The sequence below is a fragment of the Myotis nattereri genome (genome assembly GCF_964212035.1).
Source record: "Myotis nattereri genome assembly, chromosome: 3".
Taxonomy (NCBI): domain Eukaryota; kingdom Metazoa; phylum Chordata; class Mammalia; order Chiroptera; family Vespertilionidae; genus Myotis; species Myotis nattereri.
The window spans coordinates 183,144,324-183,164,093 of record NC_138077.1 but is presented as its reverse complement, the minus strand read 5'-3'; the positions used below and the strand labels follow the sequence as shown (position 1 = coordinate 183,164,093).

The 19,770-nt window shown below is 50.9% G+C and overlaps 2 protein-coding genes across 5 annotated transcripts in view; both read right to left on the bottom strand.

Moving 5' to 3' along the window:
- AGBL4 (AGBL carboxypeptidase 4) overlaps positions 1-19,770 on the bottom strand; it is a 999,231-nt gene that overhangs the window by 144,000 nt on the left and 835,461 nt on the right. The gene's annotated exons all lie outside the window — the stretch shown is intronic.
- The window catches only part of BEND5 (BEN domain containing 5), a 48,382-nt gene continuing 44,688 nt past the window's right edge, over positions 16,077-19,770 (bottom strand). For all 4 annotated transcript variants that reach the window (XM_081087161.1, XM_081087163.1, XM_081087162.1 and 1 more), the window contains one exon: positions 16,077-16,605. In XM_081087161.1, the coding sequence (XP_080943287.1) occupies positions 16,448-16,605 (158 nt within the window). In that variant the 3' untranslated portion in view covers positions 16,077-16,447. The remainder of the gene's footprint in view (positions 16,606-19,770) is intronic.

Genomic DNA, 19,770 nt, shown 5'->3' with positions numbered 1-19,770 from the left:
GTATTACAACGGGTATTACATATGTGTCCATTTTATCACCCCGCCCTAGACAGTCCCCTAGCCTCCCCTATCCCCCAGTGTCTTATGTCCATTGGTTATGCTTATATGCATGCATACAAGTCCTTTAGTTGATCTCTTACCCCCCTACCTCCTGCCCCCCAACCCTCCCCGGCCTTCCTGCTGCAGTTTGACAATCTGTTTGAGGCTGCTCTGCCTCTGTATCTATTATTGTTCAAAAGTTTATAATGGTCTCTATTATCCATGAATGAGTGAGATCATGTGGTATTTTTCCTTCATTGACTGGCTTATTTCACTTAGCATAATGCTCTCCAGTTCCATCCATGACGTTGCAAATGGTAAGATGAACTCTATTTTTCTACCGAGAAATCACTGAGCATTTTTAGTCCCTCACCCACTTACTTCCCCAACCACTTGCTCACTTGTGAGCCTCTGTTGCATGCTCAGCACTCTTCTAGTCATTGTGCTTATGAAGCTGACATCTTAGCTAGTGGCAGTAGTAAGACAATCCTGTCTAATAAAAGAGAAACATGGTAACTAGCGAACAACCGCTACCCTTCCCATTGGCTAATCAGGGCAATATGCAAATTAACTGCCAGCCAAGATGGTGGCTAATTTGCATACCGCAGGCAGGGAGGGCCAGCTCGAGCTGCTGTCCGGCCCATGTGGTGCCTAAGCCCCAATGCCAGCCAGGACCCCAGGGTGCGGCCTTGAGTGGTGGGGGGCTTGGCGGCTCAAACAGCCGCCTAAACCACGCCCCCAGCCGGGACCCCTGTGTGAGGCCCAGGGCGGGCGGGGCCTCCATAGCTGCAGTGTTTGGACCCAGGCCCCCAGCCTGCCCTGGGCTCGGCTCAAGGAGGGCCGGGGGCCTGGGGTTTACTAAACTTTACTGGAGCTGCTCCCCACACCCCAGCCCCTGCCCCAGAACCACACTGCCCGCAGCAGCAAGGCTCCTGGCAGCTTCCTGACAGGTGGGCAGCAGGAGAGCTGAGTAGAGCGGGGCTGCAGGGAGCCACGGAAGGGCTGGGCCCGGGGAGCCAAGCTCCCGGGGGTCTGAGGAGAGAGCCTGAAGGTAGATAAACCTTTGGCAAAGCGGCTGCCAGGAGCCGCGGCCATGGGGTCTGCAGGCGCGCGGACAGGCCTCCGCCTGATGGGCGATCATGGGCAAGCGCTGTGGCTTCGGGAAAGCGGCTGGCCAGGAGGCAGGCGGCCCAAGGGGCGCAGAGCGGAGCCAAGGTGGGGTGCACTGGAGGTGGCTCAGGCCTGGGCAGGGTGCTGGCGGGTGGGGATCTGCCTCACCTGCAGAAAGTGAGGTTCTGTATTGGCCCCAATAGGCGGGAAACAAGAGGTGATGACTGCAGGCGTGGAAGAACGCCTGGGTGGAGGGGTGCAGACTCGCAGCCCTGAGGCGGGGGTGGAGGGGCGGCGCCACCTCAGTGGAGGAGCGCCCCCTGCTGGGTACCCCACTGCGGCGGTGTGAAGCTCTCGGCGCTGACCAGGCCTCACCGCTGCCCGCACACTTGAGAGGCCAGGACTCCTGCTCCGGCCTTGGCCCCAAAACAAGCCTGCGTCCGCCCCGCCCCCAGATCTTACCACCCCATGGGGGTGCACACCTGCACAGTGAGTGCAAGCCTACCACCTGCTCCCCAGAAGGGGAGGCAGTAAAGAATGGGGTGGGGCGGGGGAGAGGAAAGAATGTGGAGCATCCATGATGAAGAGGCGCTGGAGAATGAGGCTTGGCAGCCTCACGGGGAGGTTTGTTGTTTGCCCTGTGGCTGTCCCTTAGGAAAGGCGGAGAGCCGGCTGTGAGGGCTCCTGCGCGAGGAGTCCAGTTCCACAGCCAACCGGAATTGGCCTCACTTTCCTGGTCTGTAAAATGTGTTAAGCGTGTCCCAGTGCCTTCACTGAGCTTTGAGGGCCAATTGAGATACTATATAAAGAAAATGAGGGAAGACATGAGAAAGAAAAGGTAGGGCAAGCAACACAAAAGAAAGATTGAAAGGAACCTGTAAACCTATTGTCACTTAAATAGGGAATAGCGTCAACAGTGTTGTAATGATGGTATGAAGCCAGGTGGTACTGGAAATACCAGGGAACACTTTGTAAAGTATATGGTTGTCTAACCACTATCCTGTAACTAATAAACCTGAAACTAATACAAAATAATATTGAATGTAAAAAAATGAAAATAGGAGTGAAATTTTTCTAAATTTCAAAGTTTAAATAAAGGCTGTAAAGGAAGGAAGGGGGAGAATAAAAATAGTGTTTTTCATTTTACCACTTTATTGTCTTTTCAGTATAGGAAAAAGACAGTTGTCTTTATATGGTGCTTTTATGCTTTTCTAAGTCATTATCTCATTTGATGTTCAGGGCAATTTAAAGACAAGATAATTATTCCCTCCACTATTCAAAGAAAGGAAATCTTGGTGCCTGGCCCCAATGATTCAATCGTCAATCCCTTATTGTAAAGCAGGGTTAGTGAAATTTTCTGTGAAGGGTCATATCTATACTAATAAAAGCCTTGGGGGTGATCTGGCCAGCAGGGGAGGGCAGTTGGGGATGATCAGGCTGGAAGGGGAGTAGTTAGGGGGCGATCAGGCTGGCAGGCTGAAGCAGTTAGGGGCAATCAGGCAGGCACGCAGGTGAGTGGTTAGGAGACAGCAGTCCAGGATTGAGAAAGGGATGTCGAACTGCCGGTTTAAGCCCGATCCCGGCAGTCGGACATCCTGGGATCAGGCCTAAACCAGCAGTCGACATCCCCCAAAGGGTCCGAGATTGGAGAGGGTGCAGGCTGGGCTGAGGGACACCCTCCTCCCGTGCACGAATTTCGTGCACCGGGCCACTAGTCTATATTTATAAAAGCCTAAGTGACCAGAACGACCAGAACGACCAGAATGACTGGAACGAACAGTTGCTATGACACACACTGACCACCAGGGGGCAGACACTAAACACAGGAGCTGCCCCCCAGTGGTCAGTGCACTCCCACAGCCAACCTCCCCTGGCCAGTCAATCTTCCGTGGTTCCTCCCCCCGGCCAGCAAGCTCCAATCCCCTGACTGGGGCTGGTCCCCGGGCTGGGACTGAGAACCGGGGATGGGTGGCGGCTGATACGGCCCCTTTCCCGGCAGGGGGTGAGCGCTGGCTCTTTCCTTGGGGCTGGCAACCAACCTCTCATGCCCCATCCCTCTCCCCTGGCCGGCAGGCCCTAATCGGCCCACCACCCACCCACCACGGTGACAGCGCAGTGGCAAGGAAAGGAGGAGGGGGTGGGGGGGTGTGGAACTATACGGTGGCAGGGTGCCGACGATGGTGGCAGCAGAGTCAGGCATCCATTCCTTCCATTCCTGGACCGGCGACCATCGCCTCCTCTCCATCCTGGCCCTGATTGGCCTGGCCCCAATCATCCCTGATCACCAGCCAGGCCTAAGGACCCCACCTGTGCACAAATATCATGCACCAGGTCTCTAGTATTCCAATCAGTATATCAGGGCAGGGGAAAATAACACAGCAGAAGAGGACTAGGAATTGCTCTGGGGTGGGCATGATATGTGGGCTCTCTGGGCAGGTGGACAGGAGGCGTGTTTCTGATGAGAGAGATGTGGGCAAAGGTCTGGAGGAAGAGGTGGCAGCCATGCAGACATCTGCAGGGAGACACCTCACTCACCCCATCCCTCTACTTGTAATGCCTGTGCCCCTGACCCTTGTCCTCACCTGAGAATGGGCTCCACAGTCACCTCCTCTAGGACATTCAAGGAAGATTCATCAACCCTTTCATGTCTCTGCAGTCCCCCACCTGATGTCAGTCCAAGCTCTGTAATACCTGGGCACTGGGTCTATCTCTATTCATTCATTCATTCATTCATTCATTCATATATATTTCTTAGACAAAAACTGCTTGAATAGCTCCTGGGCACTGTGCTCTGCCCTGGGATGACTGTGTGGCGCCCCGTCCCCTGCTCACGAGCTCCTGGGAGGCAGCGAGGGGACTCAGCAGCTCCGTCTCATCATCCCCGTGCTGGCACAGCACTTGGCCCAGAAGGGCTTTGGGTGAGTATTTGCTGAGTGAATAAACATTTGAGATTGTTTTATTGAAATACTTCGGAGTAAATTTGGAGACAGGCATTCCTCCACTCAAGAGTAATTTAATAACCACAAATGCCTTTAACACGGTGGGGGGGGGGGTGTTTCCCTTTTTGCTGCTGTTAAAATAAATGGCATTTTTAATAAAGTGTCCCCATACAGCATACAGAATGTGGCCACGGGATGAAATAAATAAAAATGTAGTGAAATTATGCATTGCAAAATAGACTTTTTCTGGTCTTTTGGTTATTAAATTTAATCACTTCTGAGCTGCACCCCTGCTCTCTTTCCTAGAGGCAGGTACACTTTTGATTAAAATGTGGGCCCCAGAGCACTTTCGCGGGGGAGGGTTCGGCTGCATCCTCAGAGGAACTGTGGGGAACAGGCGAGCGGATGACGGGGCCACGACGACAGCCACAATGTGCTTCTCACTTGATGGACGTGTTTATCCCCAGACAGAGAGCGCCGCAGTCACGCGGCGTATGGAAATCTTGCAATTAAGGCAAAGTCTAATTAGAGACTACACATTCAAAATACAAAGGGACCTCTGAGTGGCAGCCACTCTGGTCGGCTGGGAAACGTGATTATCCCACTCCCGTCCCTGCCGCAGTCGACTGAATTACGGGAGTGGGGGTGCATCGTGTTGCCATACATGGCTTCTCCAGGGACAGCGCTGCCTTCCCAGTCCATGGAGACGGCTCGGTCCGCGGAGAAGAGCACCGGTTTTGGATCCACCAGGCTTGGATTGGGGTTCTGACTCTGCCCGTTATTGCCATTCCAGCCTCAGCATCCTCACCTTCCTAGAGGAGGGGTGGCAACCATCTCACAGGTCCATGCAGGATCCCAAAGGACTTTGGGGACTCAGTTCAGGGAAGTCATTCACCAGGCTGGGTCACCGACCCACCTTTGCCCCAGCCCCCAATGCTCAGCTCCGCAGGGGAACTGGGAGTGGAGGCAGAGGGGCTGGGGGGCTCCGACTGTCACCCCTTCACGGCACCCACAGGACCCAGACAGCCTTCTGCTGGGCCTTTCTCTCCTGAAGGACCTGACACTGTGCTGGGCCATTAGTGTTATGACTCCACAGGGGTGGAGACCTTTCATCCAGACAGTCCCTGGTCACAGAGGCGGCGGGAGGGCCGGGGAGAAGGTGCTTGTGTCTAGGCTCCGTAGATGCGGAGCTCTGGCCCAGAGACACCAGCATTTCCTGAGCTTGGACTGTGGTCAAGAGGTGATTTCAAACCTGTCCCTGCCCTCGAGGAAGTCACGAGTAGTCAGGAAGACAGACAGCAAAGAGCACAGAGTGGGTGGCCTCAGGTTACAAGCCTCCAATGCTTTGCAGCCTTCAAGGCACCTCTCCCTGGATCCTCCCAAGAACCTGTGGGGGGATTCATTGGAGCTGAGTTTGCGTCTGAGATACAGGGAACCCCACCACCATGACCCTCCCAGGCATAGCTTGGCGGTACTGTTTTGCTTTTGCTTGTTTCTTCTGCTCTCTTTTTTGCTTGTTTGTCTTAAATATTAAAACTGTACAGAAGTCTCTGGGGCACTCTTCCCCAGCCCACCCTGAGAAGGGCTGCCCCACAGCGGGGCTATCTGCTGCCTGCCAAGTTTTCATACCGGGCACATCTGTACATGAACAATCCATAGTGTTGCTTTGCTTATTTTAAGATTTTTGCATACATTGTCTCACACTCTGAGTTCCATTCCACCACTTGCTTTTTTAACTCCATGTTAAGCTTTTGAGATTGATTTATGCTGAGGCACATAGCTCTGGTTCATTTATTTTGCTGTATGGTATTTCGCTCTATGAAGAAAGTCTGTGTGTGTGTGTGTGTGTGTGTGTGTGTCTGTACACGTGTGTAATTATCCTGCTGTTATTGGACATGTGCTTCCACTCTCTCTACCATCCCTTGGTGCTTTACCAGGGACCCATGAACGTGAACATGGCTGGACTCCAGCCAGGGAGGAGGAGCACTCCTGGGCTTTGCCACCCCATGCAGTCTGGCCAGCTGGCCCCAGTGGGTGGTGAGTACTGGACGGCATAGAGGCTGTGATAAAAGAACAGTGGGCGTGGTCTCAGAAGGGCCTGGACTTGAATCCTGACCCTCCTGCTTACTAGCTGTGTGACCCTGTGCAAAAACTCTAACCTCTCTGGCCTGCAGTGTCCTCACCAGAAGAAATAAAAACAGTAACATCAACTCCTAAACACTCTTTTGGTGATTCAAGCAGGACGTCTTCAGTGTGGATGCGGACAAACAGGAGGCGCTCCACAAAGCTAAGGGGAAGCCACCCTGATCCTGGGCTGAGTAAAGGGCCCCAGGAGGCACCAGCAGCTGTTGGCTGCCCTTCTCACTCTGAGCAAAGAAGTCTGTCAAAAGCTCAATCTTAAAAACTAAAAACAATGACAACAACAACAACAAAACCACACATGCAAAAAAAGGAGGGAAAGAAACCAAGCCACCTTAAAATCATAAATTAAAATGGGGGGGGGGGGGTGCCGAAACCGGTTTGGCTCAGTGGATAGAGCCTGCGGACTGAAGGGTCCCAGGTTTGATTCCGGTCAAGGGCATGTACCTGGGTTGCGGGCACATCCCCAGTGGGAGATGTGCAGGAGGCAGCTGATCGATGTTTCTCTCTCATCAATGTTTCTGGCTCTCTATCTCTCTCTCTTCCTCTCTGTAAAAAAAATCAATAAAATATATTTTTAAAAAAACGAAAAAAAAAACAACAGGGGGGTGGTGGGGGGAACCCAACCCACCTCCCAAACTGGCCTTGGTTTCTCTTCCAGCTGTGCCTTTGATTGGCCAACACTGGAAGTCTGGGCGGGTGCACTTGGCCTTGGGCCAGGCTCCCTGAAGGGCCGCCCCATCCTACAAATTCCACCTGCCCTCCTGGGCCCTGGGGAAGGCAGCAGCAGGCTGGGCTGCAAAGGATTAAATCTCTTCCTCCTCCAAGAGGGTGGAGACAATGAGGCTTTCTGTTTAAATGGCCTATAACCATCTCCCCCAAGCTCCTTAGCTCAGAAAAGTGCACCAGTCAGCGAAATAAAAATAATTTAAAGACCCACTGGAAAGAACTCCAGTCTCCCTCCTGCCTGCAAGGACTGCCTCTTGGTGGTGGCTCTTACTTTTCATACCCAGGGCCAGGGACTTCCCACCAGTTTGGGGAAAGAATGTACCAGAGGCTGAAATCTGCTCCCTCACAGGGCGAGGGGCAGGGGAGCAGGAGCCCTGGAGGGAAGTGTCTCCCAGCTGTAGTGCCTGCTGACTGCAAACCCTGCTGGGCCAGGGGGGCTGCTGTCAGGGCCCTGCCAGCTTGCAGAAGTCAGTGAGTGGGGCAGGCACGGTCACATGTGTGTTATAACTGGGAAAACAGAGGTTCTAGAAAGGAAGGGACAGGCCCAAGGGCCCACACAGGAGTGGTGGGGTGCTCCTGGCTAACTGCTCAGCACCCCTCTGCTGACAGGGAAGGCCGTGTCTGAGCACCCCACCGCCTGCCCTGTGCAGCCCCTTTATGCACCAGTCCTGAAACACCAGCACCCCTCTTCCGGCTGCATGGCTGACACGTCTGAGGACTCCGAAGGCTGAGTAACTCTGCCAAGGTCATGCTACTGAGAAGCAGTGGAGGAAAGGTTTGAAGCCGCACTCTCTAACTCGGCGGTTCTCAACCTGCGGGTTGAGACCCTTTTGGGGGTTGAACGACCCTTCCACAGGGGTCGCCTAAGACCATCGGAAAACACAAATATAATTACATATTGTTTTTGTGATTAATCATTATGCTTTAATTATGTTCAATTTGTGCCAATGAAATTGGGGGTCACCACAACATGAGGAACTGTATTAAAGGGTCGTGGCATTAGGAAGGTTGAGAACCACTGCTCTAACTTCACACCATGCTGTGTTCAGGGCATCAGGGAAGTGCTCAGGGAAGAGCTGATGCAGAGAAAATGTCAGGCTGCAATGTGCCACCCTCTCCTGACCTTCCATCTCCAGTCTCTGCCACCCCTCCAAGGGCCGAGTTCCCACACATGGCCCCAGGGCATGGGGGTTGCACAGACGAGCTGCTACCCCAGCCACAGTGGTTCTGGGCTCTCCCAGCTGGACCGCTGCACAGGGTGCTCACAGCAGTCTGTGCTCCAGGGCCAGGGGAGGGGTCCCCAGCCCAGGCTGGCAGGGAGCACCTGGGAGGGAGGGAGAACAGGAGGGACAGAAGTACAAGGTCACAGGGAGGTGGGGCACGCAAGGTTCAGCTGGAGGAACACCTGTGTCAGGAAAATATCTATGGCAGCTTGTAGTACAGTCCTTAGGACACCAGGCAACGGAGCCACTGAGGCTGTGGTGCCAGTCCTAGCTCCTGGTCATGGCTGTGCCATCTGGGACAAGTTACTCAATGTCTTTAAATCAGGTTCCTTGTCTGTGAAATGGGAATGGGAACAGTAATCTGCCCTGCAAGGTTGTGTGAGAAATAAATAATAAGGAGTGTCCAGTACATAGTAAGTGTTTAATAAATAGTAATGTAAAGGTAATGTCCACATCTGTGTCTCCTTGGATACCAGGCCCTGCGGCAGGGGCCCCTCTGGGAGGGCTTCCGACCTCACACTGCCCGCCTCCCCGCCTCTCCATGCAGCCTCCCCCGCACTCAGACTGTCTCACCAGCTCTCCTTTTCCGTTTTTCTACAACCTTCTTAACGATCACGTCTTCTGCTTGTCTTCCTGCCCATCCCACTCCACCTCCACTAGAATTTAAGTTCTCTGTGTTTTCCTTTGTGTCTCGGGCGTTTAGACCAGTGTCTGGTCAGCAGTGGCTGAGAGGGCGTCCTGTGGAATGCAGGACAGAGCACAGGGTCTGGGGCCACTCAAGGTGTGACTCCCCAGAGTCCATGCCCCCGGAGTGCTGGGCACAGGTAGATGTGCTGCATGTGGAAGATGAATGGAGGGGAGTAGGCCGACAGACAAGCGATCAACTCACAGCCCTCTCATCTGTCAGGCATGGGCTCAGAGGAACTCACAGCCCTCTCATCTGTCAGGCATGGGCTCAGAGGAACTCACAGCCCTCTCATCTGTCAGGCATGGGCTCAGAGGAACTCACAGCCCTCTCATCTGTCAGGCATGGGCTCAGAGGTCTTGTCTTCGAGCCCTTACCTGGTCACGCAGGATGGAGTGGTCTAGCGCCTCGAACGACCCAGCTCAGAGAAGGCTGGTTAGTAAGTGCAAGTGGGTCTCTAGTAGAGGACCACATGGCTTTCCTTCTCACTGAACTAAGCATTATGAGTGGTAACTTGGTGAAGATACAAAAGATCATATTTATCCTATAAAACTGAGAGGAAGGATGTATCATGATATAAAATTCCATAAGGATCTCAAATACCCAAATGATTACACAGACAATTCACACTGGAAGAAGTTGAAAAAGCACTTCTGTATCCATAGCTCATTTGCCAACCTTCTTTCTAAAATATATTTTATTGATTTTTTACAGAGAGGAAGGGAGAGGGACAGAGAGATAGAAACATCGATGGGAGAGAAACATCGATCGGCTGCCTCCTGCACACCCCCCACTGGGGATGTGCCCGCAACCAAGGTACATGCCCTTGACCGGAATTGAATCTGGGACCCCTGAGTCCGCAGGCCGACGCTCTATCCACTGAGCCAAACCGGTTAGGGCGCCAACCTTCTTTACAAATTCCAAATACTGGTGAGGTTGTGGGGAAATGGCACCTGCATGTCTTCCCTGCTGGAGGCAGGAACTCACTTTTTGGAAAGCAATGTAACAACACATGTAAAGGACTATAACAATGCTCTTGCCCTTTAACCCAATTAGCTCGCTACCAGGAATTTTCTCTAAGAAACAAACAACGATCGAGGATCATGGCAACATTATCTCTAATATCAAGAAAATAGACAACAAAACACATAGTGAGGAGATAATAAGGTAACCATGGCCCCGTGCTGGGGAGGGCATGAAAATGGCAGCCACACAAATCAGGCCACTGAGGGGAGATGCTTGCCCTACCTACAGTGTTACAGAGACAAAGCAATGGAAGGCTGGCCAGCTGCCATGAACAGAGAGGGGAGGGACAGACCCACGGAAAGACAGGAGGGGCGCCCAGGAGTGAACGTGCAGTTGGGCTTGGCTCTTGAGATTGTGGCTCTTGGCTCTTTTTTTTTTTTTTTAGCTTTCCTCAGATTTTGTTTTATATTTTAAACACAAATGGAAAAGAAGATCTCAACCAGCTGGAATGTTGGGCTGAAACCAATACGATGAAATGGAACAGAGATAAATGCAAAGCTCTGTGTTTCATTTAGGAAATATATTGAAGACACACACAATGGAGGTGCGAAGGGATATAAAGAGCTGTTAGAATGAAAAGGGAAAGGAAAAGGGAACAAAAAAAACCCAAAACACTTTTGCTGAAGCCGAGGCCTGGGACTGCGGTGGCTGCAGGCCTGGCTCAGTCGGCCAGTGTGATTGCCGTGCAACAGACCAGGTGACCAGGACTGTGCAACGTTTCCTCTCATCTAGTACACAGTGAAGTCAGGACCTGGATTTGATGTGAATTTCTCTGGCTTCAAAATCTATGCTCTTTCTCTTAAAACACAGTGAACTAAAGGGACAAGTACTGTGAGCCAAGAAGAGGGAGCATGAACTACTAGCTTAATAGGAGGGCTTTGGTGACCATGAATTTGACGTGAGATCATTCTACCACTACAGATGCTTATGCAAGGCTAGGCCATGTGCCGCCAAGGAGTAAGAGGTAACAACCTGCCCTCTTTAGGGCTGGCCAGGCCCTTCCTGGAGTCATGTCCAGTCCTGAGCCCCACCTCATAGGGACCCATCTATGAAAGAGCAACCATCCAGTCAGAGTTCTCAGGGCCGGGGAATGAAGACACTGAACGCCTTGGCGCTCTACTCACATCATGTTCGATAGTTCCTGATGCAACCTGGCGAGGGAGGTATCATATTCTCATTTTTAAATGAGAAAACTAAAGCTGAGAGGTTAAGAACTTGTTCAAGGTCACATATTAGTAAGTGGCAGTCAGCATTTGAACACAGAGCTGTCTCAGTCCAGAGTCTCTGGCCCTGGCCGGGCAGCTTAGTTGGTTAGAATGTCATCCTGATACGCCAAGGTTGTGGATTTGATCCCAGTCCAGAGACATACAAGAAGCAACCAGTGAATGCATAAATAAGTGGAGCAAGAAATCTCTCTCTCTCTCTCCCCTTTCCTCTCTCAAATCAATCAATCCAGGGTCTCCACTCTTTACTGCGTGGCATCCCTCATGTGAGAAACAATAAAACAGAACTTGACCTACTTATTTGTCAGTGCAGAGACATGACTGCCACGTTCAACTCTGCCAAGGGCTCTGCATGGCTTCAATGGAGAGACCTGAATGATCAGAGAAGTCTCAGGGGTGCTCCCGGAGAGAGCATCTTAGTAATGGCAGTGACCGCATGGACTCTTGGGTAGGAGGATGAATTCCCACGCCTGGAGGTAGGCAAGCATGGCCTGGAAGCCAGTGGAGAGAGATGTGGGCACAGGACCCATAAGTTCACTACTGACCCTTAGCTTCCGTGAGCCTCTGAAGATGCTTGGCAGAAACTGACCAATTCCTTCAAAAGACATGATAACAGTATCTGTTGGTGTGTCTATTTGCAGACACCAAAGTGAAAATTATATGCCCAGAGTAAACACGTTGATCCAGACAAAACTAAACACAGAAAATGAAATGGATTCTACTGGAGATGCTTGTAGGTTAAGCTATTATTTTTTTTGTTTCCAATAAACCAAACTCTGGAGAGAGATGTGTAGTCTTGGAAATAATCAAAGAAAATATAATGAGGCACTGGTTTCACCTAAGTTGGCAAAATAATGTAAACATGGTCACACCCATTACTAGTATGTGCATCAAAGAATGTAAAAATGTCATTCCTTTTGATCCAGGCAAAACAACCCTAAGAAAATGATTTTATATATATATGAAAAAACTGAAAACAAAAATATTCAACAACAACCTAAATATTCCAGGAAGGCAAATGGGCCAGTTGGGTGGCAGAGGTGGGGGCTGAGGTCCGTGTGCACAGGGAAAGACCTATGAGTACTGGGCACTATGGATGAGCACAAGGTGTCTGGACGGCCAAAGGCAGGTATGAAAGCCAAGGTCAGAGCAGGTCAGACACAAGATAGGAGTACATTCAGGTGAAGACTGAATGGGCACAGGGAGAAGGGAGGGGAGGGGAGGAAGGGAGAAGAAAGGAGGGGAGGGGAGGGGAGAGGAGAGGTGGGTTGCTGGCCATTTACCCACTCTCCCTGAGGCCCTTTAATTACATTCTCAGTCCTCCACAATTGGACATTATTTTCTCTGTTTTTCAGATGAAGAAGATGGTGTTCAGAAAGATAAAGTGAGTCACTCTAAGGGAGGTAGAAGGTGCTGGAGTTGGGAATTGGACTCTCATGCAATGACCTCCTAAACCAAGCTCGCTCTACCACGCGTGCTAGACCAAAGTGTGCAGCGCGGCCTTTCGTGAATGGGCAGCCCTGCGGGTCAGCCACACAGCTGGCCAGATGTTTACTGGTTGTAGCTCAAGGTTCGTCCACTGAGTAGCTATTGGAACTGGTGGCCATAATTTCCCGGAGCAACAGGAAAGCATGTTAAATGGAAAGGAAAGGACAGAAACCTGCTGTATGCTGTGGTCACAGGCACATACAATACACATCCGCACCCTGGGAAGACTAGAAGAGGCACAGCACAGTGCTTGCAGCAGTGCAATCTGGAATGCTTCCTCTACTTCCCCCAAATTTCTATAAAGTGCTTTTCCTTTGCCATTACAAAAAATGGCATCATTTAGAAATGTATCCAAGAAACCCTTGGGCACGTAACAGTCACTAACACACTTTCCTCAGCCAGAAAATACAAACAAGCCACATCTTTGTGTTTCATCTGGGCCAGGGGACTGCTGCCAGGGCTTCTGAAGACAGTGCCCAGCCTCATTGGTTCAGGCCCTGCCGGCTCAGTAGTGACCATCCCGTCCCCCACAGCTCACTGGCACCGAAGGAAAGGGATGGAGAGAAAGAATCAAAGGGTGAAAGTGAGGGGAAATCATGGGTGCCCGGGCTGGAAGCCACCTTCCGCATCATGCCCAACCGAACAGCATGCAGTGGGCTCTCAGTGAGGTTTAGGCAGACCCTCAGCTCTTTGAGAGAATTTATTCTCAATTTCAGGTGTCCTCAGGCATGTTAGAGGGAGCACGTTGTCTCACTTCGGAATCACTCCTGTGCCTTCGTTAAAGCAGGACTTCTGTGAGACTGGTCTTGCTCAACAGCGGCCCTTGTACTGAAATACAGTTTCCCAGCTCCATCTCCCACCTACTGAAAGGAGCTCTCCAAACCAGAGGCCAGGAATCTGTATTTTAAGCACCTCAGCAAATTCTTAAGATTGGGCAAGTTTAGGAAACCCTTGTCTAACACAAAAACCACTTGAGTTTTGTGAATGTAATAAACTATGGACCCTCCTAATTAGTGCAATTCCCAGTTCCTCCAAATGGCTTCAATTAACGGGAATAATTTCCATTGACTGATTACTTAGGCGGGGTCTCTCCGGAACGTACCTGAGATGACACGGCTAGATCAGTGGTTCTCAACCTTCTGGCTCTTTAAATACAGTTCCTCATGTTGTGACCCAACCATAAAATTATTTTCGTTGCTACTTCGTAGCTGTAATGTTGCTATTGTTATGAATCATAATGTAAATATCTGATATGCAGGGTGGTCTTAGGCGACCTCTGTGAAAGGGTCGTTCGACCGCCAAAGGGGTCTCGACCCACAGGTTGAGAACCGCTAGGCTAGACTCTCAGTGCAGACCATAATGTCCACGCATCTTTTGGGGAAGAGTTTCAGGGCAGATATTGCACAGACTTGGATTCTGACCCAGCTCCAATGCTAACTCTGCCCATTTCCTCATTTGTGTGGGTTTAAGAATGATGGCCTTGCCCTCATATAACAGTAGCAGGGTGCCAGGTACACAGCGGATGCTCAGAAACCTCTCAGTAACCAGCGCGTCAAAGGTCCCGGCTCTCGGGTGCTTCCTTGCCACGCCCACTTCTGATTTTATCCTGCCTTATACGCCGAGGGTCACTGACTGCGTGGCTTGTAGAGACTCACAGAGCCCCTTCTCCAGGTGCCACCTGGACCCCTCCCCATGACAGCTCTCAGTTACGGATCATTATTTCCACTTTAGAAGAAACAAGCCCCGGAGAGGTCAGGCAATCTTCCCAGAAGTGGTAAAGTCAGAATTCGAACTCAGATCTCAACACCTTTCACAGCACTGTTCTCTCCCCAACATGTGCATCATACGTTACACAGAGCACTGTCACCTATGTCGTAGCAGTTTTTAAACATAGATTCCCATGCTATTTCCCCCACCCATCCAAAAGCACCTATGAAGAGGTATCCACTGCAGTAGTCTCTGCAGAGAAGTGCACAGCTGTCTGGTGTTTGTGCCTTTGCCCTGCTTTTTGGGGGTTGGGGGTGGGGAAGGAGGGATGAGCTCCAGTACGATGCATCCTTTTCCAGTCTCTCATGCATTCCGTACTACACATGCCCAAGCCGCTCCATGCCATTAAAATGAGCATATCTAATAGCAAGAATTTATTGAACACGACTGCCCTTAACCTCACTGACCTCATGCAATGAGGAACCTACGGCAAACGTTTAGGGAAGTTCTGGCACATAGTTAGTATCCATTGTCTCTGCCATTATTACTATTAATTATCCACACAGCCTGTGCCATAGGCATTGTTTTCCTCATTGTACTGATAAGGACTCTGAGAAGTTAAGTGATGGGTCTGAGATCACATTGCTAGTTTGGGGAGAGCTAGGAAAATAGCAATAAAGGAAATTCACATCTACATCCTATTAGCGAGCGTATAGTATTTCACATTATAAAGGATTATTTTATTTACTGGAATAAAATTCCTCAGAGGCAGCCACCTCCCTTCTTACACCCTCAAAGGACACTGGTCACCTTCACTTACACTGAATATCCTTAAATAAAGGAACCCGAGCTTTTGCTTACAGACCACCAGTGGTTTAATGGTCTAGTGCAGTGGTTGGCAAACTGCGGCCCCCTGAGTGTGGCTCTTCCACAAAATACCACGTGTGGGCGCGCACGTACAGTGCAATTGAAACTTCGTGGCCACACTCAAGGGGCCAAAGAGCCGCATGTGGCTCGTGAGCTGCAGTTTGCCGACCACTGGTCTAGTGGGTAGCCCACTAGAGAAACGAGAGGCCAACATTTTCCAACCAATGCCTAAAAGCCAATAACCAGAAATTAAGAAAAAATAATGATCGCCAACATTTATTGGCCATATATATTCCTTATGGCAACCCTGCAAGGTAGATATCATCTCCTTACGAAACAGAAGAGGTGAGGTTAACATCAGAGCACAGGGGGCGAGGTTTGGAACCCAGGTGCTCAGCCCAAACCCTTGCCACTTCCAATGTACCAAGCTGACTTCACAGGCATCACAGAGAGGAAAGTGCAAATCAGCAGGAAGATCAAAGGTGGTTTGTCAGATTGCACACCGGGCACCTTGGAGACTCAGCTACTGAATGAGATAAAAACTATCTAACATGAAAGACCACTTGAGACACAAGATAAGAGAAACAAACTGAGAGCAGGTGACCTGCCCCCAACTTCCCGACGGCAACCCTGGACCACATCTAACATCACCGCCGTGACTCCACTCAAATTATCCAGAAGCCGCATCTCTGGTCGCCTTGAGTGAGAAAGGCGACCGGTCCTAGATCTGTCCTTTGAAGGAGAAAGCAATCTGCTTTTGACACAGCCCTTCGCAGCTGCAGTCGGCAGCACATCCCTTATGAATTCTCCCTCCTCCGGCCTGAATGTTCCGCCCTCAAACACTGGTCGCCTCCACTGTACACTTAATATCCTTAAATAAATGAGGAAATGAGTATCTACATCAAAGAATTAATGAGCTTTATTATAGAACAAAATAGAGAAACAGAGATAAAAGTCCTTGAATGGTAAAAATATCAGTTTGCATTCTGGGTCAGGTGACAGGCAGGTCAGAGACACTCCATCCCCCGCAGGAAAGACGTTTTCCCATCCCCGGAACAACACCGGTGCGGGCATGCCCGAGGCTCCGCACATCCATATCCATCCGCCTTCTTTGAAGTGGGAGGTCCAAGTTCAGCACAAGCCGCGACCCCGGAACCCCACTGGCTCCCTGCCACGCGCCACGGGCGCGACGGGTCTGATCCGACGGCGCCGTGGCCCGCAAATCACACGCCGCACAAGGAAAACGAGAAGGCTTTATGAAAAATCCAAAGTTTATTGCAAATTGTATTTTGCTTCCCTTCGCTCTTCATTTTTACAGGATTTATTGATATCCATGATCTTCTCACAGATGTACTTGTTGACTTTGGAGAGTCTCTGTGCAATTTCTGTTTCGTCCACAGTCTCTTGTGCTATTCTGTCGTATAAACACTCTGGACAGGGGAAAGAAACAGGAAGACCGAGGATTAATGGTGACCTCGAGGCAAACCTTCGGAGCGGGGAGAGGGATGTGATTCCGGACATGCCCCAAATACCAACTCACTTACCTGGCACAGCGATATTTTCAAATTTTCATATAAAACCCATATGCAGTAAATGTACCCTTTAAAAATAATGATAAAACACCCATGTGCCTGCTCCCCAGCTCCCCTCTGAAGCCCCCAGTGCCCCTCCCCCTCAGGCCCTCTCCCGTCCCCACTAGAGGTAACCAGTCTCCTGCCTTTCTTTTCCTTTTAATGTTAACACACATGCATACATCCTTAAAGAAGGTATTGTTTACTTTCCCCAGTTTTTTGTTTTGTTTTGTTTTACTTATTTTAAGTGTGCCCATACTCTCTAGAATCTGACTTCCTTTCCCCCCTCAATATTAAAGATTTGAAATGGACCCATGTTCAAGTATAAGCTGCAGGTCATCCGTTTCCCTTGGAGAGTGATGCCCTACTGTGTGACTATTCCACAGCCTGCGCTGCAGTTCACGGCCAGTGGGTACCTGGGTGGTTTCCAGGGTTTTGTGACTGCGAACCCCCTGGAGCTGTCTCGGGGCACCTGTGCTGGAGGTTCCCCAGGACGGCCCGGGAGAGGGGCTGCTGTGTCAGGGTCCGTGCACACTCAGCTTCACTAGGCGATGCCCAGCCAGCTGTGTCCCAAAGCGGTTCGGCTGATGGGCACTCCCAGCAGTGTGTGCGGGACTGGTTGCCCCACGCTTTCCACTGGACGTGGTCAGTTGCTAAGGTTTTGATAACGTGGCAGGTGTGAAGTGGCGTCTCACTGTGTGACTGACAGTGAAGCTGAGCACAGCCACTTTACTGAGCCTGCCATCTGCTGAGATGAAGGAAGGGCCAGGGGACCTGGTGCCAGTCATTAGCCAGATCCTCCTCTCCCAAACCAGGACAACACACCAAGTGTCTCTTTTTAAGGCTGCCTGGAGGCATCTGAGATAAGCTTTATGCGAACCTTCTTCAAACTGGAAGGAACACTGCACCGTATGGGGTTGTTACAATTATTTTACGTATATACGTTGGTTCATTCCCAGCGCCTAGCATAGTGCTTGGCACAAGGCAATATTAAGTACGTATCTGTTAAATTAATGAATTAATGTTTCTCCAGCAAAACCGGAGGGGACATAAAAATTCTGGACATAAGAGGGCTGGGGAATGTGTCACTAGGTATGTCATCATAGGCTAGACTTTTAACTTCCTGGAGCTTAAGCTACCTCACCTATAGGCCAGGAATGACCACCCAATCCTAAGGAATGGCTATAGAGGATACACAAGATCTGTGTGCCAGGCCAGCCCACAGCAGGTTATCCTTAGAGAAGCAGAACATCAAGGCTGGGGGGGATCACAGAGGCTGCCCTGTGCTTGCTAACCCTGCACGTACAGGCGAGGGGCCTGAGGCCTGCAGGAAGGCAGGAGGGGTGGGCAGAATCCACTGCTGCCCCTTCCTCACCCCCCAGCCCTTTCAGGCATGAGGCCAGCCTGCCTCCTGGCGTCATCCTGCTGCAGGTGCACGTGCTGCGGGCGTTCTGTCTCTGGGGCACCCTCCCATCCCGCCGAGAAGGGTTTTGCACAGAGCAGACTTTAAATACCTTGAATGGACCGCCACTACCTCCTGACCACTCCCACGCCCGACTAATCTCCACTCCCTCTTGCCTTGGCCTTTCCATCGGGACTGAGACAAGAAGGTAGGGGCCCTGTCTGCCCCCCGTCCTACCTCTGCCATTATCCACCTGAATTGCCTCTTCACTCCAGGCTGTCTCACAAATCAGTGTCTTCATTCTTCTCTTCCAAGATTACCCCGGCCCTGGCCTTCACGTGCCTAAACCCTACTCATTCTTCCCCATTCAGCCTTCTTGGAACCTATCAGTTTGAGTTAGGAGACTCCACTCCGCCTGCAACCTCTGTGCTCCCACCCTCACCTGGGTCTTTCTCTGTCAAAGCACTGATCACAGTAATAAAACTGCAACCACACTGTCTTCCTGCAGAACGGAACACTTGGGCATCCCCTCTCCAGGCCTGGGCAAGAGGAAAGCAGGGACTGTGCTCGCACCTGAAGCAAGTGAGGGAGACACCTGTGCTGAGCATGGTTCTGAAGTTCAGGTGTTTGGCTCTCAGCCTAGCTGCTGTGCAACCTCTAGTGGGAACCTCTCTGGTCTATGTCACTACCTAGGAGAGCAGCATGTCAGAACATTCCTCCAGAAGGTCAGAAGGTGGCGAAGAGCAGAGGAGAGAGGAGCAGAGGAAGGAGAGCAGGTGTGAGGGCCCTCGGAGCCCCCAGTGTGATCTGGAGAAGATGCAGGAAAAGGAGGTGCAGACAGCGGAAGGCTTCAGAGGGGCCTCCGCAGAATTCCAATCATCGTGTCCCGGGGGTGAGAGTGCTGAATGGCCCCTCGGGTGATGAAAGGCTTTCGTGAGGCTCCAGATATTAATCATCTGCTGTTGCCAGGAACATCTCCCTCTGCGAGGGAGCATTTGAGATTATTGCTTAATTAACAAGGTTTATAATGGTGCTAATGTGTCCTATTAAGAAAGTTATAAAAATTAACCAGAACTTAGTGCGGGGCTCCTCGGGAAAACGCAGACACTCTGCAGAAGGTCACTTGACCTCAATAAGGTTGCACTGTCATTCTGGAGCTTGTCCTGGCCTCCTGCTTTCATCTTTCTAAAGCAGGGTCAAGGGCCACACCATCCCCTGTGATCCAGGAAGAAATGATTCTAAGATCAGAGAAGAGAAAATTCTCACCAACCCTGTGAGCGTCAAAGCTTTTGTCATTTTTATACTGCACACGTGGCTGAATGTGATAAAAACCATACAAAATAAATACAATCTCAATCCAGCAGACAGCTTGCATGGGCAAAGCCAGTCAAATGCAATCGGGGAGAGCTCAAACAATTAGGCCCCAAATGGTGAGTGTGGTGGGATGGGAGAGCCCTCAGACCTGCCTGGCTGCAGTAAGTCAATCAACCAGCAATGTCTTTTAGTAAGACGGGTACTAGGGCAAGGCACACCTGCCAGCTCGGTCTGCTCGGCTCTGGTCTGGCCAGTGAAGGCCTTGGGCGAGTCAATTTCCTTCCACTGGCATGCCAGGCAAGCACTTC